We start from the raw sequence: 27,210 nt of genomic DNA, 5'->3' as shown, positions 1-27,210 counted from the left end.
AGAAGGCATCCATACACCAAAGACCTGGCCTAAATGCTTGCAATAGAGTCTACAAAAAGGTATAAAAACATGGTAGTGTTAAATTAGATGACAGGATTTTGCCAGGGCATTTGGTTGAACATTCTTACAAATCTGCCAATCGACTGCCTTGGACTGGTACTTATTTACTAACCATGCAAAGTTGACTTCAATAGGATTTGAACTCAATGTGGTAGGATTCAGAACAAATACTGCAAAGCATTCTAACTCATGTTCTGACGACTGCCAATTCGCCCAGCTTATATTTAATTGTTTAGCCGTCAGTAGAACCTCCAGCTGCAGAAACATTAACTGAATACTATGTACATGTTCAAAATTATTTTATATAAATGCTAAGAAATGTTTTACTATAGACATTTAGAATTTTTAGTCAGTCAATAAAAATTATCTCCCTTCTATTTCGTTTGTTGAATGTCCGTTCCTTCCACCACCATCCCCAATTCGGACGGAGTTATTTGAAGCAAGATTTTTAACAAGATGCTCCTACTGTCATCAAATCTTAGCGTTTTTTTTAAAAAATCTTTATCTACTTAGGATTCTGTGCTTCAGAGGTCTTTATAAGCACAGAGCCACAGGTTATAATGCCTGGAATATAATTCACACACACAGACACAAACAACAGGCCTTCTCAATTTCTGCCCACCAAATTCCTTGACAAAACATTGCTTGGCACAAGGCTATAGGATAACATACTTAGCCAAAGTGTTGCACAGTAGGACTGAACCTGAAACCACGTGGCTGCAAAGAAAACTTCTTAAGCACACAACCATGCTTGCATCTATTCCATATTTTTAAGCGCAGTGTGTGAACAATAGTGATCAGGCAGAATCGTTAGCATGCTAGGCAAATTGCATAGTGGCACTTCATCTATATGTTCTGAGTTCATTTAAATTCCACCAAGGTCAACTTTGCCTTTCATCATTTCAGAGTCGATAAAATAAGTACCAGCCGAGCAAAGGGGATTGATGTAATCGACTTATCCCTCCCTTGAAATTGCTGGCCTTGTGTTAAAATTTGAAACCAATAAGTGAACAATAGCATTGATTCCATAGTTTCCAACAGCTCAGTCACTGGTTCATTGCACTCCTAATGGCAAGAGTGACAAGGGAGTATCTCTAAATTGATAAAGTGCAAATATCACAAAGGACTTCATTTGAAGAGCATCAGTCCTTTGGTTTTCATACAAATATTTACATCTTTTGGCAAATGATATTCAACAGGCAACTACAGTTTTCCCCAACCAAATTCCACTCGTAGTATTGCTCAACCCAAGACTATGGTACAGGACACTTGGACCATGATCACTACAAACGTTGGAGCCAACGACAGAGTCTATGTGGAGGTATTTGGCTAGCTAAAAACAACAGTTAAATCTCACTCAAAACAAGCCATACAGTCTCAAAAATGGAAAGACACATTAGATAATATAAGCCTAAAAAGATAGGATGGCTTTTTTCATAGGTCAGCTTGATTAGGGCTGATACAGAACTAGACAAAAAGGACATTGTTTCCAGTGAATTTTGTACATCTACATTTCACCACTCTTATCAGGAAATTGTAAAAGGAAATGTAAACCAAACAAATAATAGTTACTTTTTATTTTCATTAGAAAAAATAGAAAAATGTAATGTTGCATTCCTTAACAACACCACTGTTCTTTATCAACTTGTTGCGCTGAGTTCTTTCAACTGATGTTTTTCAAAATTTTTTACTCGCCAACTTTCCATCTCTATTAAATTCATGGCATTAAAATATTTACCCAAGTTCTTCAAATCATTGTTACCATTCGTTTGCCATTGAACTCGGGCACAATTCTCATCTACAGACATCTGCAATGAGGGGGGAAAAGAAAAAAAATACAAACAAAAGCTATGACTTATGAAGATTTTGCTGGTAAATAAAAATGCGCACATTATGAAAAATATGAGGTTTTTTTCATGTATTCAATGTTCATTTTTCCATGTAACCATGGACTGGATGAGAACTAATTTCAGGTAGATTTAATGACCTGATGCCCTTTGTCTTGAACTCTTACCTGTTTTTCAAGTATCTTCTTTTTCACTTATTTCAGTCACTGGACTGCAGCCATGCTGGGGTACAGCCTTAAAGTGCTGAAGAAATTGACCCCCCCCCCATTACTTATGCCATCAATCTTTTGCTTATAGGGATGTAAACAAACCAACACCTGTTGTCAAACACTGGTGAAGAAGAAACAAACTAAAGAAACACACACAATGGGCTTCTTTTAGATTCCATCAACCAAATCTACTTACAAAACTTTAGTTGGCTAGGGGCCACAATAGAAAACAGTTACTTGCCCAAGGTGCTGCACCGAGACAGAACTCAAGCCACATCTGGGATCTTTTTTATTCAACAAGTACGCAAAGGAATGGAGTAACCAGTCATAACACCAACATGGAATGTAAACATCAACACCACTTCATTCTGGTTGTAACAAACGAAACTGGAATATCAGCAGTTGTGCACATTTGCATGTGTGCATGCACACACACACACACACGTGATAAACTTCCTACAGTTTCCATTGACCAAATTTACATAAGGCATTATTTAGCATGGAAACTATAGAAGCACACTTACTAATGACAACATTTCTACTTGAAAGAGCGAAATCTTTCCTGAAATATTATAGGATCATTAAAACAACCTATATTAAATAAAACAGTATATGCACAGCATGGGATTGAACCTAAAACCACAATTTTGAAGCTAACTTCTTAACCACAGTCATGCCTATGTAATATTTCAGTATATCAAACTGTTATATAGACATGCCCTTGGACAAGGTTTATTATCCATTTTGTCTTTCAAAGCACAACCTGCACACCAAAGCTCCAAGGACAAGAGAGCATATATACTGTTACTTTAGCAAGGGACAAGTTCCAGAATTTTATCAAAACTACCATCCCCTTGCTGTAGCTGTCACCCCTCCCCACATTATAATTTCCCTCACTCATCTGAATACTTTTTCCTAAAATAATTCTTCTTCAAATTTGTTCCTGCTTCTACTCCTTCCCTATCAATATTTTGTCTCAACACTGTTGTTCTACACACAGAAAGGAAAACAAAGGAAAAAAACCCATCTCTGATATTAGGTGGCTAATAACATTTTTATTTGAAAAGGACAAATCTTTCCTGAAATATAGGATCATTAAAACAACCTATATTAAATAAAACTGTACAATGAAAGTAAACAAACAGTTTGTTTTAGAAGTGATGAGATGTATTGAAAGATAGAGAAATAATTTCTTTTTATTCTCAAACGCGTGATAATGCTAATAAATAGTGTGATCAGGATAAATTATCCATACATTGCAGAAAAATACGCTACTGGCCAGCTATGAGACTCAAACTCACATCCTGTGATTACGCGTCAAGTGCTTTACCATTAAGCTAAACTGCTCAGTAACGAATTCTTCTGCAATTTTAGAACTTATAAATTTAGCTTCATAAGACGCTAATGTTAAATTCAACTTACGATGAAAGTAAACAAAGTTTGTTTTAGAAGTGATGAGATGTATTGAAAGATAGAGAAATAATTTCTTTTTATTCTCAACATATTTCGAACATATCATTTAAAAACATACTGCAATGCTTGAAGCAAATTACAATACAAAGACAAAAAAAAAAAAAATTCTATTACCTTGCACAGGAAATGAAACAGATTTTCACAGATGGACTCATATTCTGGTAGTGGTAACACATGCAGGTCAGTTATTTGTATAGACTTGCTTTCCCATGTGGAGTATATGTAATGGTAGAACATATATCCAACCAATGGTCCTGTGCTTGGTCTGTTGACTGCAAGAAAATCACAATGACAACTCAAACAATGAGCATGCGAATATATATATATATATATATATACTTTACTATCATTAAAGCTGCAAATACATCACAAAAAACTGCTACTCAGAGTTTCATGTTCCTGTTTGTCAGACAATTTAGATTGAGAATTTTTGCAGCTTTGCTCTATATATATATATTTTAACAGAAGCTCGGCAAAGGAACGAATAGAAAATTCACATACAAGACATGGATGGGCTCTTTCCTTGTCAGTTATTATCCAAAAAGTCTTCACAATTTCATGTCCAACAGCAAAAAGCTGTTGGGAATAGTCAGTGAATGCTGAGGACAGAGACGAAAACAAACACGACACGTAAATGTGAATATACAAACACACACTTCAGCAAGACACCTCCTGTCCCTCTATCATAGTTTCATATCCCTTAATTATACCCCACTCAATTCAGGGGTCTTGTCTTGCAGGTACTTGGTGACCTCACCAGTGAAGGGGCTACAAAAAAAAAAAAAAAAAAAAAAAAGCATCCACTACACTTTGTAGTCATAGAATCCAACACAGACTCAGTCAAGTCAACTGCCAACACAGAGAAGTTGGCTGCAGAGACAGAGACAAGAAGGCAACACTGAACAAAAATCTTACCTTTTGAAGGATCTTTATGATTCCATTCAGCAACGAGGATATTAGATAAGTTCTCTCCATTAAAGCAGTAGGTTTTTAGATCTAAAATAAAGTAGACATAAAAATATAACCATTAGTTGGCTTGTTTCCTCTTCAAGTACTGTTACAATACAAACATCATCATCATCATTTAATATATGTTGTCCATGCTGGCATGGGTTGGAAAGTTTGAGCACGGCTGATTTGGCATGGTTTCTATGGCTGGATGCCCTTCCTAACACCAACTACTCCAAGAATGTAATGGGTGCTTTTACGTGCCAGTTGCATGACACCAGTATCTGTCATGACTATGATTTCACTTCACTTAACGCTTTCAATACTAACCTGGCTGAAACCACCTCTGGCCCTGAAGTACAAATGTTTTGCTTTCATAAGTTCTGAATTAAAATCTTTCACCAAACTTTAGTCATGATTTATGTTCCTAACACTAGCTCAATGATAACTAAGTTATTTTACTAAATTCTTTGTTATATTTAAAATTAATTGAAAGAAACACAGAGCATCTCAAAATAAATACGGTAATGAAAGGGTTAATGGGTTTTCTCAAGCACAGCATATTGCCAAAGGTCTTGGTCATTTGTCATTGCCTCGATGTCATGCCACCAGCACAGATGCTGAATAAGCTAAATAATATCTTCATTATAAAACATTAAGGTTCAGTCTTAGTTTCCATCCTCTGTACCTCAATACAATCTTGCGAACCTTCCACCCACCTACTTCTACTCACCTCTTGCCTTGAGGGGTGGAGATCACCAGGACGTCTCATCTCCACTATCTATTTGAAGCTCCTACTGATCTTCCTCTTACTCTCTTACTAAATGCGAGTAACCATCCTACTGTAAAGAACCTCCTCTGCCCACACCCCACCTCTCATTCTTTAACCCCTTGTCCTTTACCATAAAACTGATCTCCTCCTCCTCCTCCTCAGGGTTCATAGTGTTCCAAGCTGCATGGTGACCTCACTAGTAGTGGTGTCATGAAATAAATGCAGCCAGTAAATACTGTAAAGTAATTGGTGTTAGTAAGGTAATAAAGACTGATGATTTCAGTTTTCTTTTGTAGACAACACGGGTAGAGAAGCTTCAATCAAACAACAACTATGTCTCCATAAATTTCAGTTTACACAACATTTTATATATAAACCCAGGGTTTGAGGAAACAGTGCTATCTTGAGCAGTTTCAATTTCCCTCTCAGAGAAGATGTTTAACTCAAAACTTCAGAACTCGCATCTCTTGTCAACAAATGTACTTATTCAATTCTATCAGCTTCACTAAATGCTAAAACAGGTCAGTGAAGAATCTTATGTATTTGAATGATTTTTTAATATTTGCAGGTCGTTAGGTGGTGCAGTGCCCATGGCCTTCACAAACCTTCTTAGACCAGCAAGATTGATGCCATTAAGGTTCCACTTGAATCTTTGCAAGTCAATATCTGCAGATGAGACATCAGTATGAATAGAATTCCAAGAAGGCCAACATTTTGGGAAGGAAAGACTTGGTGTAGTGATTATTACAAGACCTACTGGAGTTAGACAAAACAAGGGTGATGAGAGGAAAAGATGAGTAGGACAGGAATGTTTGTGTGGAGTGAAGAAGAAAGATCCCTATGATAATAGTAGTAGAACAAGCACAGAGGTGACAGTACATCTGTAGGCCAGAGCATGGAGTGCATCTGTAAGTGATTTTGTGCTAATCAGCCAATATAGCCATTTTCATGATTCAGTCTAGAACATGTATGTGTGTATCGCAACAGCACTGTCTTAGATGTGAAAGCAACACCCTACTGTAGGCCTCACTTGAGCTTTGTAGAGTGTCAATAACTGTTGGGTATTGAAGTATATTCCAGCCTTGAAGAGGCTAACTCAAACAGAGCTTACACATCAAATATCAGCAGGTTTTATTTATCTTTTAGTCACAAGAGAAGGCAGTGTCTATGACTTGTTACAGATCCACTGACATTGGTGAGGGGGAAGAAGGCATCCTCAAATTGAAAGCCTGGTCCAGATACATGCAACAGAATGGACTTCAATAAAAGCATCCAAAGTGCCAGGTGGCAAATTTGTAGGTCAAGGCTGGATTTGAGCTTGGAATGTCGAGAACCATAGCAAACACTGCAAGGTGTTGGATCCAACATTCTTACATTTTGGTCAATCCACTATCTCAAAAGGATGAAAGGCAAAAGTAATCTTGGCCACTCTTGAACTTAATTCACAGAGCTTTCTCTCTATGTGGTAGATTATGAAGAATTACAACAAGTGATGAGAAACAGTGAGACAAATCTAACCAATGCCAGCATGGAAAATGTATATGTAAAACAGGGATAATGATGACAATGATGATACATAAATCAGATGAATTTTAACAAATGGAATTAACCATTTTGCATTTAAACCAGCCAAAATATTTATGTTTTATGTTCAAAATGACTTGATCTGGCCTCCCACACCTACCCAACAATGTCATTCTAAAAATAAGCAATCACATCATCAAAATCTCAATGCTTGAGATAATGATTGATTAATTCAAAACAATGAAAATAAATAAGTATTGCATTTGACAGAGTAATCTGAATACTAAAGAGTTAAATTCAGATCACAACAGTCAGAAATTCATACCAGCTGTTTGGTCCAAATACACCACCTTTATGCTTTGGTGACTAGTAAGCAACCAAACAACAAAACAAAATTTTCATGTTTGTAAATATACTAATTATTATTTCACATTCAAGACTGATTGGAGCAAGTTAAGCATGAAGGAACATTTACTTACCATCAACAGAAGGTGGGTTTTTCTTTTCTCCAGATTTTACTCGTTCCTAATATAGAAAACCAAAATATATTCTTATTATAGAACACTAGTTATACATTGAACAAGTATGTATGTCCGTGTATGTGTGTGTATATATATATATATATATATATATATATATATATATATATAAATGTTAGAGGTAATACTTGATAATTATAAGCACCTGTGTATGCCAGATTGTGGCCGGGGTGAAGGAATAAATTGGAAATGTAAAAATAAAAACAAAAGCTTGAAACACGTGTACCACAGAATCCTTTGTGTCTTGTTTTTATTTTTACATTTCCAATTTATATATATATATGTAAATTCAGTTTGGTTATAGACCTTGTAGTTTGCTTTATACAGATCATCCATGGGTATTGGCAACAAGGTGCAGTTTTATAATGAAAATTGATTGTATTTAAGAGACATCCAGGAATCCTTGAAAAGCCATAGAATATACTGTAAAAACCCATGTAATTTACGCACTTCTTTTGCAAAAACAAAAATAAACTTTAGGGGGTGCGTAAATTACATGAGTAGATAGTTTCCAGAATTTTTTAGAAATTCTTTTTTGTTGAAAAATGATGTACAAATGTAAACATTCATACTAGAAGTTGACTCGTTTAATGTCAGAATAGGTTTTTACAGAAAAAATATAGTGAAGTTGACTTTTATTTATGCTGGATGGTATAATGCTTACTTTTTCTGTATAAATTTACTAAAACCATTAAATAGCTAACTACTTTTTGAAGTTTGATGTTCATGTTGATAATCATGGTCTGGGCCATATGTGTGTAGAATTAATGGTTCAATATAGTCTTTCCTTTCTCAAGACAGTATGGAGTAATTAGAGATTGGACTGCTATTTCTAGCAGGTTGAGTAATTATGAAGAGGCTCCAATCATTGAAGTTCTTACAGAAACTAGAACATGACAAGATTCACATAATAGAGCATGGCATCTAGCTAATACTATCACTGAGTCATCATGACCTATTCACACAACTATCATCAGTCTCTGTATTTAGTATTTATCCTTAAATACTGAAACAATAAATCAGTCAACATATTCATGGCAAAAAAATGCCTACCATACTCACCAACACCCCTCTTCAAAATCCACCACTACCTTCCCACTTCCTGTCTCTGTAACTATAATGACACCTGTCTAACAGCATGTAATATTTTTTTCTTAAAATTTCACTTTTCTCTTTTAACTCAACGTGGGGCATACACCCCACTGGTGGGGACCAAGGAAAAATGTGGTCGGGCTTGGTGCTGAAGTCGCCTGGCACAAGGTTCTCATTAAAGTGATTAACTTTTATTTCTTTGTCAATAATGTACTTCTTTTTTTTGAACTCAGTACTTAATAAAAGAGTAGATTCTTTTATGTTAAACGTGATAAGATATTAAAGATAAAGTTGTTTTTTACCAAAAAGTAGTGAGACATACATTTTTTGGGAAAGTTATAGTGGGTCCTGAGAGAAAACAGGTTGGGAAATGCTACTCTAACTTGATAAAAGGTCTGAGCCATAAAGCATGTATAAATTTCTCTTTCCACAGTCCAAGTATACATGTATTTTAGGAACAATATGAATTGTAAGTCTAGTACTTATTCTATCAGTCTGTTTTGCCAAACTGCTAAGTTACAGGGATGTAAACATATACATATAATCATACATATATGGCAGGCTTCTTTCAGTTTCCATCTAACAAACGCACTCACAAGGCTTTGGTCAGCCGGAAGCTATAGTAGAAGACTTTCACCTACGGTGCCACATAGTGGGACTGAACCCAGAACCATGTGGTTGGGAAGCAAGCTTCTTATACAACAATGCCAGTACCTATGAAAGTAGTTTTTACATAAATTTTATGGTTGTTTACTTTCACTTTCGGAACACTTTGCTTTACACCCAAACAAATCCATCTATTGCTCTTTCGTTTTGGATTATCAACCAAATAAAAAATCCACACTACACATTTTTTAAAACTCATAACACACACCTTTTATAAAGGTAGTGGGGAGAACTATTTGTGAGATGAGTCTTTAGGTGTTTTCCAAATGTGGCACATATCAGAATTATGGCTAAAAAAAAAAATAGTTTATCAACCTTATTAAAAGAAACTGAGATGGAGACCATGTGTTCTTTAGGTATTTAGCCATTACGACGAAGGCCAAGATGGAATACCATCTCTCTCTCCCTCTTACAGATACACACACACACACACAGTAGGTTTGATTGTTATATCTCTTTCCAATAACCTACCCAACCATCTACCAGTGGAAACATCCAAGTGGTTCTCGGCCTTTTTTTTTCTTTAATCAAAATGTTTTAATATCAACATCAGCAGTTTCAGTTAGTTTTCATGTCTTTCTGGGTTGAATAGAGGTAAAATACATTGTGCTTCGTAGTGTGGGTCTTTATGTATCTTTTACTTGTTTCTGACATTGGATTATGGCCATGCTGGGACACTGCCAGTACTTTTTTTAAAGCCTGTTATTCTGTCGGTCTCTTTTGCCAAACCGCTACGTTACAGGGATATACACAAGCCAACATTAATTAACAAGTTAGAATTGGGGAGATACAAATACAAAGACTCAAACACACTCACAATATGCTTCTTTTAGTTTCCTCTCAAAAAGCTTTGGTCAACCTGTGGTTTTAGTAGACAACACTCACACAAGGTCGTTCGTTTTATGTTAACTTTTCCTTGCTGGAAAAGTTATTGCAGCAATATTTTACTGCCAGATATCCTATAACCACGGGCCGACTGAAGCCTTGTGAGTGGATTTGGTAGACGGAAACTCAAAGAAGTCTGTCGTATATATGTATATGTGTGTGTGTGTGTGTGTGTGTTTGTCCGCCCAACATCGCTTGACAACCGATGCTGGTGTGTTTACGTCCCCGTAACTTAGCGGTTCGGCAAAAGAGACCGATAAAATAAGTACTAGGCTTCCAAAGAATAAGTCCTGGGGTCGATCTGCTCGACTAAAGGCGGTGTTCCAGCATGGCCGCAGTCAAATGACTGAAACAAGAGAGAAAAAAAAAGAAAGAAAAAATGAGTACATACACGAATAAATATCATTAGTATCGTTTTCAGAGGAAAAGGTGGACGATTCAAGGGAGATTTGGCTGGGGTTTGTAGCACATCCCAAACCAAATAACACACGCGTGGTCCATTGGTGGATTATAAGCAACAACAACAAAAATATTGTAATTCAAATTTTGGTTAAACTAAAGCGCTTGACCCGAGCGAAAAAACAAAAGAAAAATAGTGTAATAGGTGTAAAACTTGTTCTAAACGAACTAGTATTTATTTTGAATTGTATTATGTTGAAATAATATTTATCACAAATTATATTAAATTTTGTTTAATATATTTTGCATTGTTTAATTATTAATAAGAAAGTTGAAAACAAAACCGCATGGGACATACGGTCGGAACATACGTCGAAAGTTCATGTATGCAAAATGACTTCAACAGTGAAGTATTTTACAAATTTTAAATATTTTTTTACTTTGGTTTGGTTCGGACCGTAAAGTCGGATGTCCGAAAAGGAGTGCATGATAAGAGATGCAATGCAAGAGGTGAAACTAAATAAATATAATAAACGAACTCACTTTGTTTATAAATGAAAACATACTGCGGTTCTGGCCGTCACGATAAAGAAAAAAGAATACGCTCGAAGACTTTATGATATAAACATTTTTTAGCATAAAATACTACCTATTAATTAACATATAAAAGTTCACATAAAACATTCAACACATACCTCGAATAAACCAATAATTAATTCACAGTCATCAGCTGTTGCATGCCGCGAGGCAATTAGCGCCATCGTCTTGAAATTACACGGTGTTGACAATGAATAGTCTCTTTTATTTTTGTTCCGACCAATCAAGTCCCTATAATAAGTCACTATAATAACCTTTCATAACGGTATCTTAAATCTGAAAATCCAGAGGTGTCAAGAAAATGTAAAAAAGAAAAGAAAAAAATTTTTACTTTCAAATAAATTAGTTCTGGTTATCTAGAGGAAAATGATGATAATATAAATTTTAAGACAGCGTGGTTAATGGTTGAATTTGCAAAACAGTTGTCTGGAGGGTTGTGTTGCTTGTGTACCAGCAATAAAAGTTTCATGTTCGCATATCATACTGGTTCCTGGTTTGTTGAATTCTAGGAGGTGCTTATTCCAAACAAAATCGATACATGATGGACATATGACAAAGGATTTCAAAGTGGATTGCTGGGGCACTGTGATAACTGTTTTGTCCCATGTTCTTGATAAGAACATTTGTTAATTTATTTAAGAACATTTTAATGGGCATGTTGGGCAGGAATCTGGTGTACACGGGGGCCATGGCATTGGTTCTTGGAACGATGAGGGAACTAGGCTACTGGAGTTCTGTGATGCATGTAACCTTTTGATCTGCAACACTAAGTTCAGGAAGCCAGACAGCCACTTGATAACCTATCAATCAGGGGACTCTGCTAGCCAGATTGAGTTCATCCTCACCAGACAGTGGGACGCAGGGTTGCTCTTAAATACAAAGACCCTCTCAGGTGAGGAATGCACTCCACCAACATAGACTAGTCATTAGTGACTTTTGAGTCGAAGCCAGGAGGATGCCTTGAAGCAGACCAATCCACAAGAGAAGGATTTGGAAGCTAAAGAACCCTTCACATGGTCAGAGATTTAGGGACATCCTCATCAAGAAATTTGATGAGAGGGAGGAGGAACTACAGTCCTTGGACATAGAGGGTAGCTGGAAATTCTTATGGGATAGCTTACTGACTGCCACAGACCAAGTCTGCAAATGGTGCAAAGTCCCTTCCAGACTTAGAGTAACGTGGTGGTGGAATAATACAGTAGACAATGCCATTAGAGCAAAGAAACAGGCCTGGAAAGCCTGGAAGGGTTGGGGTAGCAGGGAACCATACCAGAGAGCGAAAAGGGAGGTTGGGCGACAGGCATACATAGCCAAGGGCGAAGCAGAATAGAAGAAGTTTGCCAATGTCCAGTGACAGGAGGACCAAAGAACTGAAGTATTCCGGATTGCGAGACAGTGTATGAGAGAAAATTGTGATGTCACAGGAGAGAAATATGTCCACATGGATGATGGTGCACTTGCTTTTAGTGATTCGGAAAAGAAAGAGGCTTGGAGGAGCCATTGTGACTGTTGAACGTGGAGAATGAGTAGGAGGAGGAGAGCCTGCCAAATGTTGATCCAGTAGAGGGACCAGCTATCCGAATAGACAGCACCCTGGTAGATAAAGCAATTAAGAATATGAAGCCAGGAAAAGCCCCCAACCCATCAGGAATCACCTCTGAGATGCTTAAAACATCTGGTGGTGTGGGCTTTGGCCTAGTCACCTGTATTGTAAACCAGGTAGTTCATGATGGAGTCATATCCAATGACTGGCGTAGCAGCACCATAGTCAACTGCTACAAAGGTAAAGGTGATGCTTTAGATAGAAATAGCTACAGGGGGTATCAAACTGCTGGATGAGGTGATGAAGGTCATGGAGAGGGTCATAGCCCAACTAACTAGGGAGAGAGTCTGCTTAGATGAGATGCAGTTCAGTTTTGTGCCAGGTAGAAGTGCCACTGATGCTATATTTCTGGTACTGCAACTGCAGGAGAAATACCTAGCCAAAGATAAACCCCTATATTTAGCTTTTGTGGACTTGGAGAAAGCCTTTGACAGGGTCCCCCAATCCCTTATCTGGTGAGCAATACAGAAACTGGAGATTGACGAATGGTTAATAAGAGCTGTACAGACCCTATACAGAGATGCCGTCAATAGGGCTAGGATTGGAAATGAGTATAGTGAAGAATTCCGGGTAGAAGTTGAGGTCCACCAAGGATCAGCCCTCAGCCCCCTCTTATTCATCATAGTCCTCCTGGCAATAACAGAGGAATTCAAGACAGGTCGTCCCTGGGAACTCCTCGGTACTGATGATCTGGCCCTCATAGCAGAATTCCTACCAGAACAAGAGAAGAAAATTCAAGTCTGGAAGCAAGGTTTAGAATCGAAGGGCCTTAGAGTCAATGTTGCAAAGACCAAAGTTCTAATAAGTAGGAAGGTGAACACATCACACACCCCTTCAGGTAGGTGGTCCTGCTCGATCTGTGGAAAATGTGTAGGTAGAAATTCCATAAGATGTACCCAGTGTAAACTATGGACACATAAGAGGTGCAGCAACATCAAAGGAAGATTAACTGGGAAATCGCTTTCACATGCAGCAGATGCACAGAGGCAATAAACAACACAGACGCTCAGAAAACAGACTCCATCACATGCAAGGGAGAGAAACTAGAAGTAGTTTATAGCTTCTGCTATCAAGTCTGTAGTGAGGTTGGATGCTCAGAAAGTGTTACCACTAGAATAAGAATAGCTTGGGCAAAGGTCAGAGTGCTTCTACCCCTACTGGTGACATAGGGCCTCTCGCTCAGAGTGAAAAATAGATTGTATGATGCATGTGTGTGAACTGCCATGCTTCATGGCAGTGAAACATGGGCTGTGACTGCTGAAGACATGCGTAGGCTCGAAAGAAATTAAGCTAGCATGATCCGCAGGATGTGTAATGTCAGTATGCACACATGACAGAGTGTAAGTGCCTTGAGAGAAATGGTAGACATTAGAAGCATCAGATGTGGAGTGCAAGAGAGATGTTTGTGTTGGTGTGGTCATGTACTGTGGATGGATGAGGAGAGCTGTGTGAAGAAGTGCCACTCCCAAACAGTGGAAGGAATCCAGGGTAGAGGGAGACCCAGGAAGACATGGGATGAGGTGGTGAAACATGACCTTCGAACGTTGGGCCTCACAGAGGCAATGGCAAAAGACCGAGACCTCTGGAGATATGCGGTGACTGAGAAGACCCGGCAAATAAAGTGAGTTCACAGCTGTAACCTACACCACTGTCGCATAACCGGCCCACTCAAAAGTACCTTGGATCATAGGGTGACATGGCGTGCTTGAGTAGACCTATTGAGTCAAGTACATCAACATCAATATCAAAATGGAATCAAATGGAAATTGTAGTTGTGAGCCCCGTGCCGGTAGCATGTAAAAAGCACCATCCGAACATGACTGATGCCAGTGCCACCTTGACTGGCTTCCGTGCCAGTGGCACATAAAAAGCACCATCCGATTGTGGTCGATGCCAGCTCCTCTGACCCCTTGTGCCGGTGGCACGTAAAAAGCACTCTTGGAGTGGTTGGCGTTAGGAAGGGCATCCAGCTGTAGAAACATTGCCAGATCAGATTGGGGCCTGGTGCAGCCTCCTGGCTTCCCAGACCCCAGTCGAACAGTCCAACCCATGCCAGCATGGAAAACGGACGTTAAACGATGATGATGATGATGATGTTTTGTTTCTATATGGAAATTCTAGAAAAGTTCAATTTTTGTGAGAAGGGATCAGCTTAAGATTTGGGCTTGTTTTTTCATTCTCTGATAGTGAGGTTGATAGGAAATGCAGTGTTGAATTTCAAGTAATTCAAAGTGGCAATGTCATTTTCACTATCAGCTGAAGGACAAGTGTAACATCAGAGTATTTGACCTACATATGTGTGTGTGTGTGTGTGTGCGCGTGTGTGCGCGCATGTGAATATGTGTGTGTGTGTGTGTGTATTTATACAAAGTAGAGGAAAATGAAAACACAAATCCTACGCAATCAACCAAATTCCCGAACACGTAAATGAAAATAAATGAAGACATGAACATAAATGAAGATATTCGATCAATGTAATTGAATCTTATATATTTATATACATCAATATAAAGCATGCATGTCCAGGCATAAAAATTCTCCAAAGATATAAAGAATAAAACCAAACATACATAAAAATATAAGAGAAATATAAAAGCATATAAAAATACATATAAAATTACATATAAATAAGGATTCCATGTAAAAAGTTATGCGTGATAAATATAGGAGGCAGAAAACGAATGAGAGGTTGATAAATATAGGAATAAAAACGTCAATCTTCAAAATGGCAGACTGCCTAAATCATCTAAAAATTCCTAATACAACTAAGATATGAGATAAAAGTGACATGTATAATAATAATCAAACTTTAATGAATTTAAAACCAGGTGGCCTGATGATGATGATGATGATGATGATGATGATGATGTACCATACCCCAATCTGATGATATTAATAATGCTGGAAATATAAATAAGAACATTAATAGTAGGACGCAACTGAATAAAATTTGTAACTGTAGAGCCCCCAAAACCTGTCTACTTGCTGGATTATGTCTTCGATACAATGTTGTGTATAAATGTATAGTTAGCGTACCCAATAGACAAAACAAGATATATATATAGGTAGTATGATAGACTGCAAAAGGCGATATAGGGTCCATCTGAATTCCTTTTCAAACCCTAATTATAAGAATTCCACTACCTTAACAGCATATATAAATAAACTTAGGGATTGTAACTTGCCTTACAACCTGACATGGTCCATAATTGTGAGGGATCCTCCATATGGTAATAGTTCAGATAGGTTTACGCTGTGTGTAAGGGAATCGCATATAATCCTTAAATCATATAACGCTGTCATGTGTGGGAAATGAAAAGAGGTTCACCTACCTTCCTCTCTTGTCTGCACCCATCTAGTAGTAGTCACTCAGTTGATCCTGTCCTACCCTGTCACCCAGTATAAGCAGCTGCTATCTCCAACCCAAGAGCGAATTCCTTCATGTCTGTTTGCAATGCCTCGGCCGGCCAAAAGAGGATGACCTTCTCCTGTCCCCCTCTCCTGCACTTCCCTTCTCACACTTCCTCTTCTGGTCAGTCCCTTGACCATTGACGTCATGGTCTTCTTCTTCCGGCTCATCCCCACATGCCCTCCTGATCTCAAAAATCACCTCCTCACTTCACTCCATGTCGAAATCTACCACCCACCTAGGTGGGCGCCTTACACATTGTGATCTTCTTAAACTGGGAACCTCGTTCTCTTCCTCTTCTTCACAATCATCATCCGACGAAGCGAGAATCCTACAAACAGCCAAGACATGACACAGTATTCCATCCACAGAGATGTTTTTGAAATTGACAGCCATCACTATTCTTCTGTTACACTGAGTTGTACAGCGTGTCTTTGGTGTCTAGATCCAGACTTCAATTCTCATCTCCACCAAAGCAGGCCCTCTCTCTTTCACAGGGAATCTCGATGATTTACTCAGATGCCACCATTCATATTTGAATATCGCTCTATGTGGCACGAATGCTTTGGCCTGTCCTGATCAAGGCAATATGTTGTACCAGAACACCACTTCCTTGATTGTGACCTTGATTGTTCGATGATGTCTCTTCACAATACCATTTCCACTGTATGCTGCTCTGAAAAAGCGGTGCACTTTCCACCTGTCAAGCATCTCCTTCAGTGCTTCCAAACGAAATGCTGTACTGTTGTCTATCAGCAATTTATCCATAGAGCCCCACTCTAAGAATACCTCATTTAGAATACATGCCATCTCATCTGCAGTGCCTGTCCTCAATTCCCTCCAAATGGCCATGTGGCCCAGCCCACGATCAACCATCTGCTAATTGTCTCCAGTTGTGCTCTACCAAAATGTTTCCCTGCTCATGCACACCTGGAGCAGGGTTGATGGATTGACACCTGTCACAGTTACTGACCACCTTCTGGATGCTCCATCTGGTAATGTTGGCGTCAATCCTCCTGGTGAGATACAGGCACCTATCCATGCTTATATGATGCATGGTATGCAGTCTCCTTAGCTCGGAGTCACTTAACTGACACACCATGGCTACCCCTTGCTTCGATTCTTCTGGCTTCCGTAACCAGGCCTTTTTTACCCTGGTTAGAGCATCTGCCTTGTTTCTCTCTGAAGGCACAAAGACCACACTCAGCTTCAGGTCGCACTTGCCAATCAGCTCCCCTAGAATCCCTAGGCAGCGCTTCACTAGCATTTCCGCAGCCCCTTTGGTTCACACCCTCTTCTTGTCAGTGGTAGCCGAATCCATCCTGATTTCAATGGAGCAGATCCCCCATTTCAGTGTTAACCCGTGGTTATAGTAGATGACACTTTCTCTAGGTTGTTTGTTTTATGTTATCTTTTCCTTACTGGTAAGGGCTGGACAGAGAGTTACTGCAGCAATATTTTATGGCCAGAAGGTGGTGAACTGGCAGAAACGTTAGCACACTAGGTGAAATGCATAGCAGTATTTCATCTGTCTTTACTTTCTGAGTTCATATTCTGCCAAGGTTGAGTTTGCCTTTCATCCTTTCAGGGTCAATAAATTAAGTACCAGTTGCATACTGGGGTCAATCTAATCGACTGGCCCTCTCCCCAAAAATTTCGGGCCTTGTGCCTAGAGTAGAAAAGAATATTTTACTGCCAGATATCCTTTCTGTCTCTCTGTTTTTTTAATAAGCAATTATTCTTTTATTCCTTGAGTCGCTGCAAAAGCAAAATGACCGGAAGTATTGTTTGCAAGAAATGTAAGTGTCATCCTTTTGCTTGCACAGTATCAAGCAAGGGACACACAGAATGTGAGCATTTACATACATCATCATCATTTAACATCCGCTTTCCATACTGGCATGGGTTACAACCAAAAGCTCAGTTAGTCTGCAGTTATAGTAGGAGGCATCTTCCTAAAGTGATAGTAAGATAGAAACCTAACACATCATTGCAATGCAAACTACATAACTATACAGTTATGTCTGTGACACATTTTGCAAATAATTGTAGAGAACTGACAACCAACCATCAAAGTGGAGTAAAATACAATGTAATACAAGAAACTAAGACTGACAGTTGAAGTGTCTCAGTGTGTGTATACATTACATCTTTTTGTATAAATATATATGTGGAGGCATGGCTGTGTGGTTTGAAGTTTGCTTCCAAACCACATGGTTTTGAGTTCAGTTCGACTGTGAAAAGAGAAGTAAATACATATCTGGGTGGTTTAAGTATCCCCTCATAACTTTTTTTAATTTTCAGAAATTTTTTGCATAATCATATGCATTTCTGTGTGTAAAACACAAATTTTGAAAAGTTTTCTGAAAATTCCCCAAAATAAAAAAGTTAAGAGGTTATATGAGATGCCTTAAGCAGAATGTTTATATATATATATATATATATATATATATATATATATATATATATATATATATATATATATATATTAATATTAATAAAAATATACATATACTTACATTTTGAGTTCTGTTTTTCCTGTTTGCATCAACACACCTTTATATATATATATATATATATATATATATATATATATATATATATATATATATATATATATATATATATATATACTTAAAATGTTGAACAATGTTGCTCAATATATTTTGCATTGCTCATTTGTTCATAAGAGAGAGTAAAAAAAAATGCTGCATGGTATTGTCATGGTTGGAACATATATGTTGAAAGTTCTTCAAGCATGCAAAATGACATGTGTTGAACACAAATTCACAAAATTTTTTGAAAATTCGAAAAAATAAAAATGTTATATACCATGCATAAAGCCGAATTCCACCAAATTACCAATTAATTAACAAATAAAATTTCACATAAAATATTCAACACATACCTCGAATAAACCAATAATGTGTTCACAATCATCAGCTGTTGTATGCCATGAGACAGTTGGTGCCACCACGTTGGAATAAAACTATATTGACAATGAACTATCTCTTTATCTTTTGTTTTCAACAATCAAGTCTCCCAACCACCTTTTTTTTATATTATGCTCCCACCTCCCATGCACAATAAAAACCTTTCATAACAGTATATTATGGAGGAGGTAGTGCTGCCCTGGATCAAGAGGGCAGCTGCTGGAAGACCCTATGTCTGGCAACAGGACTCTGCACCATGCCACACAAACAGGAGAACCAAGTCATGGTAGTCAAACAATTTCCACAATCAAATCACTCCTAACATCTGGCTGCCTAACTCCCCAGACTGCATCCTCCTTGATTATTATGTTTGGAGTGCTGTTAAGTAAGAGACTAACAAAAGAATCATGTAACACCAAAGATGAACTGAAGGCAAGGAATATGGCAGCATTGACCAACTTAAACAAGGAGACTGTCCAGAAGAGTTGCAGGAGATTCCGAAGTCGCCTGGAGGCCGTGGTTGAAGCCAATGGCGATTTTATTGAATAAATTTGCTCTTTAGTATTTCAAGATATTTTAATGTAATTTTGGTAAATGTATCTGTTAAAATGAGGTGTCAGTGTTATTTTCATTTTTTCATAATTTAGACATTTTTTTCACTGCATCCTCTGTGTGTGTGTGTGTGTGTGTGCGCGCGTGTGTGTGTGCGTGCGTGCGCGCGCGCGTATGTATGTATATATTATTATTATTATTATTATTATTATTATTATTATTATTATTATTGAGTGAGAGAGCAGAGCATGCCATCAAAGTGACACTGGGGTAAAATATACAAAGCCCAGTATACCCATAATGACTACTCATCTGATAAGGGTATACCAGGAACATGCACCACAGCCATATGCTCACAACATGGTGATCTCATATCAAAATAAACAGCACATGACCTTGCAGGTGGGGCCCAGTTAGAATTTTCTTCAGGTTGAGTAGCCCATCCCACTCAAAAGGTTCCTGAATAAGAGTTGTTTAAGGATGTTAAACAAAACACCCATGTTTCCAGAGGTGAATTATTCAAACCTTAAAGAATTCCTTTCAATACATGGCTATAATGCTCCTCAGATACGCACATATCATCAGCAACTAAGGGACATACTCAACTGGTTAAGGTCAAACAACTGACAAGCAAATCTGTGGTATTAAACAGAATATTTGCTGTAGCCCATCTTTTATCTCAAGACAAAACAATGTACATGATAGCACTTCCAATCAGTTAAGATCAGAAGCCACGAGAGCCACTGCTTGACACAGCATCAGGACATTTATTACCTCCACCTTCGCTAAGGCAGAGGTATTGTTTTCAGTCATGTTTGTTTGTTTGTCTGTGGAGAAAATATCTCAAGAACCACTGGATGGATTCGGATGAAACTTTCAGGGATGTTTGCCCTCATGACTGGCACAGTCTCATTAGATTTTGGGATCAATCCAGTACTGGACAAGGATTCTGGATTATTTTTCAGATTTTTTAAACTTTATATGTACATGTAAAGTTTCTCTTGTACACACATACACATATATACTCACATATTTTCAGCATTGAACATTACCATCCCAATTCCATTGTACACACACACACACACACACACACACACACACACACACACACACACACACACAAGCATGCAAGCATACCTCTCTTTTACATACACATATGCTCACACTTCAAATGTCGTTTATTGGCTTTTTCACTCCTTTTGTTATTCATCTCTCACCCTTTCCTTTCTCATTCACACGACACATATATATATATATGTGCACATTTATATAATAGAGCCGGAGTGAGAGGTGATGGTAGAGGAGATAAATGGTAAAGAGAGTGTCGTGTGAATGAGAAAGGAAAGGGTGAGAGATGAATAACAAAAGGAGTGAAAAAGCCAATAAACGGCATTTGAAGTGTGAGCATATACACACACACACATACACACACACACACAAATATAAAAAGACAATGCTCATTATTATATTAGGAGATTATACATACATTTTAACACTTTACAGTATACTTACATATATACGTAATTCTATACATTGATCTAAAACAACAGGATTACTAAAGGAAGAGCAGAATTTAAGAGAAGAGAAAAACAAAAGGTCTCATGATATTCACTGAAGGATTTTATTTCAGATATTCTCATTTTAAAAATCATCTCGAGTTAATTGTTGAGAGGACATTGGTATTGTGTTGGCAAAGGTCCAGGCATCGTCTGGAGGCCAAAAGTAGCAAGGGCACTTTTGTTTTGCTATGTATTCTAAAATTAACACCACATTTATTGTGTTTTAGATGGAGAGTGCTTTCCGTAGTATATGGGCTGTACCCATCAAGGTTATCTTTTGTAGTTCACGGAGATTGGAGTTACTAGGGAGTTGCTTAATATACTTCTCAGCTCCCTTCTTTATCATTCCCAACGCACCGATTAATACTGGTATTATCATAGTACTAAGCTTCCACATTTTTGTGATTTCTATTTGCAGATCTTTTTAGTGAGAAAGTTTTTCGTATTCTTTTCTTGAGATATTTTGATCTTGTGGGACAGATATATCTATTAACAGACAAGTTCCTCTGTTGTAGTCCTTGATCACAATGTCTGGTTGATTGGAGTCAATTTTTCTGTCTGTCTGTATTGGGAAGTTCCAAAAGATGGTGATGCCCTCGCCATTTCCTACATCCTCTGGTTGGTGCCTGTACCACTTATCATGGGATTTAATTTTGTAGTATTTACAAGCATTCCAGTGGATGTACTGCCCTAGTCTGTCATGTCTTATGAGGTATTCCTTGTAGGCGCAGTTACCTCCCTTGACTGCAGGTTTAAACAAACTGGCACTAGATTGTGAGATTCTGATACGAGGCCTTGTGACTTTCTCTTTTGGCATCTAGATGTTGGACCGTGAAGACATAATCTAGTTGACTCTCTCATGACACACGGCAACTAGCAGACAGGAGGCAATGCACAGGAGAAGATAGATCATGGCCTCTACGCATCAAACCATTTCCATTTATCATTCAGCTTGTATATATACGTGTGGCTGACATTAAAGGCATTTAAAGTTACAGCCTTGTTTTATGTATTCTTTACACTATGTTCCTGTCAAATGATATTACAGCCTTCTAGAGTCATATTTAGATGACACCACAACCCTGATACAAACAGACCACCTAAATCTTTTTCAGTGAAGACTGGGCAGCCAGAAACAACATGATCAATTTTCTCTGAATTTTCTGCAAATTCTGAAAAAAGGGTCAGATCCATCTTTAAGGACATTTGCATGGTAGTTTCCGTCAAGCCATCAAACCCATGCCAGTAAAGGAAACTGATGATAACTCTCCCCTACTTTAGTTTTGAGTCATCTCTGTACAAAGTTTAAACATACACAATCAGTTATGTATAAGAGAAGTGATATGAAATGTGCATTTAGCAGTGATGTATAAATATTGGTTCCAGCTGAGGCACAAAACCATTAATTTTGAGGCATGGGGTTAGCCAATTCTATTGATCCCAGAGGGACAAAAGGCAGATTTGAATTTAGAAGGTAAAGAGCTGATACAAAAGCAGAAAGCATTTTTCTGATACTGTAACAATTTTACCAATCCACTGTTTAGTGTAATTGTAAGTATTAAAACATGACATGACTCTTGTCTATAATCTGCATAATCTTAATTTATTCAGTGCATGAATTAAGATAATAGCTGGCACTTCATCACTACTAGAAAAGTCCCCACACTTCTATACAAAGAAGTGTGTATGTGTGGGATTTTGTACTGTTACATATTGAAGATGTATGTTGCCAGAGTTGGGTAGGAAGAAAAGAAGGAGAAATTCCTTTATTAACTTTCATCTGCTGTTATATCTTAATCTCAGGAAAAAATCAAGTCATCTCAGTTTCAGCTTAGCTACTGTTGATTGACAAAGGCAACTATATTGAAACTTTGAAGTCACTGACAATCTTTTTGAAGAAAAGAAAATACAGTAGTCTGTTTAAAAGGTATAGAGTTCTTCAATTAATATTTATTCTATAAATAGCTACAATTAAAAAATAAAGCAATATGCAATAATTACACACACATATAAATGTTTATCCATCCATCTGCAGATTCTTGCTTGTGTATTTTTTCTTCTGCCCTTATCTCCTGCCTTTGCTCTCTGTATATGAAGAAAATAAAATAAAATATAGACACCTCATTGTAAAGAAGAAAAAAAAATGAGAAAGGAAAACCTTTTTGAATTGTGTTGAAAGACTTTTTCATTGACTTTTGTGCAGTATTAGTTTAAGAACTGAAATTAACCCCTTCTGATAACATATGTATAGTACAGACATTATTTAAGGCAAATGGCTAGAATTTTTTTTAGGTATTCCTGTTAATTTAATTGAGCTCTGAGATATTTGGTTTAGCAAAATTGATATGAAAATATCCAAAAACTATGCCTTATAAAACACACACACACTAATGTACTGTTATGTAAGTTGACTCCAGTTATTTGGAATACTTTTTGTAGTGAATTAGGATATATTTCCTCCAATTCTTTTTATTGGAACATATGGTACAAGACTTAAGACAGTAGATTTTGAAATTAGAGAAAAAGAAATATATATATGGCAGCAACAACTGTGATTACTGAACAATTAAATTAAAGAGCTTTTTTTAAAAAATATCATTGACGTTTTTGTTATTGATTTGTAAAAAAAATTTAAATGTCATTTCATATTTGGTTTTTAATTATTATTAGATAAAATACATTGCTTCATAAAATCATTTCAAAGCTTTAAGTTTAATTGTAAAGGTGACAAGCTGGCAGAACCATTATCATGGCAGAACCTATCAAAATATTGATAGGCATGTTTAAAGTTCAAATTTCACCAATGTCAACTTTGCCTTTCATCCTTTCAGGGTCAGTAAAATAAGTACTAGTCAAGTACTGGAGTAGATGTAATCAACTAACCCCCTTCCCCACAAAAACTGTTGGCACTGTGCAAAAATTTGAAACCATTAAATTTAATTATATAAACTCATTTTTATTGTACATCTGCATGTTTATTAGAAAGCAAATATCATCCATCTTTGGTATACTTGATATTCTACTTACACACAAAAAACAATCATGGCCATCACTTGCCACCATTTTTTTTTTTTTATAGTAAGAGATTCTCTGATTCAGAGGTTTTTGAAAGCACAGAGCCACAAGTCATAATGTCTATATCACCACTAATTTGCTGAAGCATGGAATACAAACATTAATTCACACACATACAAATATTTACACAAACAAGCTTCCTGAACTTCTATGCACCAAATTACTTGACAAGACATTGCTTGGCACAGTACTATAGGAGAATATATGGGGCCAAAGTGCTACTCAGTAGAATAGACCTGAAAACTTAACTACAAGGCCATGCTTGCATCCATCTATTTACATATATTATAGTGCAATATGTGAATAATAGTATTGATTACATACAGGTTTCCATCAGGTCAGTCACCGGTTCATTACATTCCTAACAAGAATGACAAGGGAGTATCTTTAAATTCATAAAGGTCAAATATCACAAAGGACTTCATTTGCAGAACATCAGTCCATTGGGTTTCATACAAATATTTACATCTTTGACAGAATATTCAACATGCAACAACAGTTCTCCCCAACCAAATTCCACTCAAAAGTTATTGTTCAACCTGAAACTACAGTACAAGACACATGTACCATGACCACTATGAATTGAGCTAACAAGAGAGTCTGTGTGGAGGTATTTGACTAGCTAGAAACAACAGTTAAATCCCTCTTAAAACAAGCCATACAGTCTCAAAAGAAAAAAAGGAAGGACACATTAGATAATATAAGTCTCTAAAAAGATACAATGACTTTTCCATAGGTCAGATTGATTAGAGCTGATATAGAACTAGACAACAAGAACATTGTTTCTTGTGAATTTTTAACCTAAAATCTACATTTCATAACTGTTGTCAGAAAAATACGAAAGAAAATATAAACTGAACAAATAATATTAACAGTTACCGTTTATTAGTCTTTAATTTTCCTTTAGAAAAAAAGAGAACAAAGTTGCATTTCTTAGCAACTAGAGCAAATTTCTTTCAGCTGATGCTTTTCGAGTTTCTTTGCAAGACAATTTGCCATCTCTGTCATATTCATGGCATTAAAATATTTGCTTAAGTTTTTCAAGTCATTGTTACCATTTGTTCGCCATTGCACTTGAACACAATTCTCATCTACAGACATCTGCAAGAAGGGAAAAGAAGAAAACACACACAATTAAAAGCTATGATTTATAATGATCTTGCTGTTAAATAAAAATGTTGACATCATTAAAAGTATGAGATTAATTCCTTTATTTAATGTCCATTTTTCCATGAGGACTTATTTAAGGTAAGATTTTATGACCAGATGCTCTTCCTGTCCAGAACTCTCACCGGTTTTTCAAGTATCTTATCTTTTATTTGTTTCTGTCCATGGGAAACAACTATGCTGGGGTACAGTCTAGAAGGGCAGAAGAAATTGACCCCAATACTTATTTTTTTTTAAGCCTGATACTTATTTTATCAGTCTCTTTTGCTAAACTACTGTATTACAGGGATGTAAGCAAACCAACACTAGTTGTCAAGTGCTTGTATAGAAGTCTATGTATATATATTAACTTGACTGATACATCTATTAACGGCTAGATTATTCAAATTTGAGTAGATACTAACATATATATAAACAATTAAATTTGATTAGATATGATTCGACGAACACATATACATGAATATTTACTTGTATCTAATAGCGAGCCAATGGAAAATATACAATTATAACGGTTTATTTATTATTCATTACTTATTATTTATTGTATATTTTTAATTTATTTATTTTATTACATGATTATTTTCCCATACAGATATAGCATTATTTTTATTTTATTATTCATATTATTCATATATTTTTTTAAATATATGTTTATTTTATTTTATCTTTAATTTTTCTTGAATGATAACCTTAACAAGTACATTCACTCAATATATAGGAAATAACATTTTAAACTTCTTTAGTTGTTGAATTGAGTCCCTTCAATAAATATGTAACCTCCATTTTATCAAAACAAGAAACTCTGAAGAGATTCTGCCCCATACAGCTTAAAATGATAACAAATTCTTAACATGGGATTTAACCCAAATGCTTTGGATTACGCATTACAAAGGGGTCAGAATACGTAGATTATTGAGTTTTCTATTGTGTTTTTAAAATTTATTTGTATTTAAATCTTAACAACAAACTATGATACAAATAAATTAACTATACGTCCTCAACTCTCCATTTTTTACCTTATTAATTTTATATATATAAATTATTATATACATATGCACAATGGGCTTCTTTCAGTTTCTATCAACAAAATCTACTTGCAAAGCTTTGACTGGCCTGGATCTATAACAGAAAACACTTGCCCAAGCTACTGCACAGTGGGACTGAATCAAAGTCAAGTCTGGGATTTTTTTTTTATTCAACAGGTACTCAAAGGGGTGGAGTAACCAGTCATAACACCAACAAGGAATGTAAACAATAAACATCAACACCATTTCATTCTGGTGGTGACAAATGAAACTGTGGAATATCAACATTCTAGCACGTTTGCATGTGTGCGTTTAAACTCATTCACATGCATATGTGATGAGCTTCCTACAGTTTCCATCAACCAAATTCACTTAAAGTATTGTATAAAATGAAAAACTATAGAAGTACACTTGCTAGTAACAATACATTTCTATTTGAAAAGGAGAAATCTTTCCTGAAATATTGGGTCATCCCATAAATAATGCATTTGTTTCAATTGCATTAACTAAAAGACAGAGGGGAACAGGATAAACTACCTGCATCAACTTGCTATAAAAGCAGGTAGTAATTTTAACTTTGCCCTTATTCTTAGTGCAAGTTTTGAAGAGTGCAGTTTGATTTTAACAGTAATTTTTTTCAAAGCTACAATGGAAGTGATAAAGGAGCATATTCAGCATATTCAGCTCTATGCAATCAATAAAGGCAACAGTGCAACAGAAAGTGCAAGGAATATTAATGCAGTATATAGGGATCAGACAATAAACATAAGCCAGTGTCAACGGTGGTTCCAGAATTTCCGAGCAGGAAACTACAGCCTAAAAGATGATCTTCATCCTGGAAGATCTATAGAGCTTGACAAGAGCATCCTGCAAACC

General features: G+C 36.7%; 2 protein-coding genes across 6 annotated transcripts in view; both read right to left on the bottom strand.

Annotated features, from left to right (window-relative positions):
- Nucleotides 1-1,622: 1,622 nt before the first annotated feature.
- LOC106878855 (thialysine N-epsilon-acetyltransferase) lies at nucleotides 1,623-16,347 on the bottom strand. 5 transcript variants are annotated; one of them, XM_089357517.1, is made up of 6 exons: nucleotides 15,947-16,347; nucleotides 11,110-11,287; nucleotides 7,313-7,358; nucleotides 4,505-4,585; nucleotides 3,704-3,861; nucleotides 1,623-1,868 (listed from the first exon to the last, which is right to left on the bottom strand). In XM_089357517.1, exons 2-6 carry the CDS (start codon nucleotides 11,173-11,175, stop codon nucleotides 1,701-1,703), a joined length of 519 nt encoding a protein of 172 aa, XP_089213643.1. In that variant the 5' UTR covers nucleotides 11,176-11,287; nucleotides 15,947-16,347; the 3' UTR covers nucleotides 1,623-1,700. The 5 variants fall into 5 exon arrangements, with proteins under 5 accessions (XP_089213643.1, XP_089213644.1, XP_089213642.1 ...); XM_089357518.1 differs by lacking the exon at nucleotides 15,947-16,347 and having other exon boundaries at nucleotides 11,110-15,442; XM_089357516.1 differs by lacking the exons at nucleotides 11,110-11,287; nucleotides 15,947-16,347 and adding an exon at nucleotides 10,958-11,089.
- Nucleotides 16,348-23,074: 6,727 nt separating this feature from the next.
- Nucleotides 23,075-27,210, bottom strand: part of LOC106878857 (uncharacterized) — a 38,513-nt gene continuing 34,377 nt past the window's right edge. The window contains exons 8-9 of the mRNA XM_089357521.1: nucleotides 25,022-25,243; nucleotides 23,075-23,152 (exon numbers count right to left, since the gene is read on the bottom strand). Of these exons, the coding sequence (XP_089213647.1) occupies nucleotides 25,076-25,243 (168 nt within the window). The 3' untranslated portion in view covers nucleotides 23,075-23,152; nucleotides 25,022-25,075. The remainder of the gene's footprint in view (nucleotides 23,153-25,021; nucleotides 25,244-27,210) is intronic.

This window comes from Octopus bimaculoides, chromosome 9, assembly GCF_046866305.1.
Source record: "Octopus bimaculoides isolate indiv1 chromosome 9, ASM4686630v1, whole genome shotgun sequence".
In the NCBI taxonomy this organism is placed as follows: Eukaryota; Metazoa; Mollusca; class Cephalopoda; order Octopoda; family Octopodidae; genus Octopus; species Octopus bimaculoides.
This window is presented reverse-complemented; position numbering and strand designations above follow the sequence as displayed.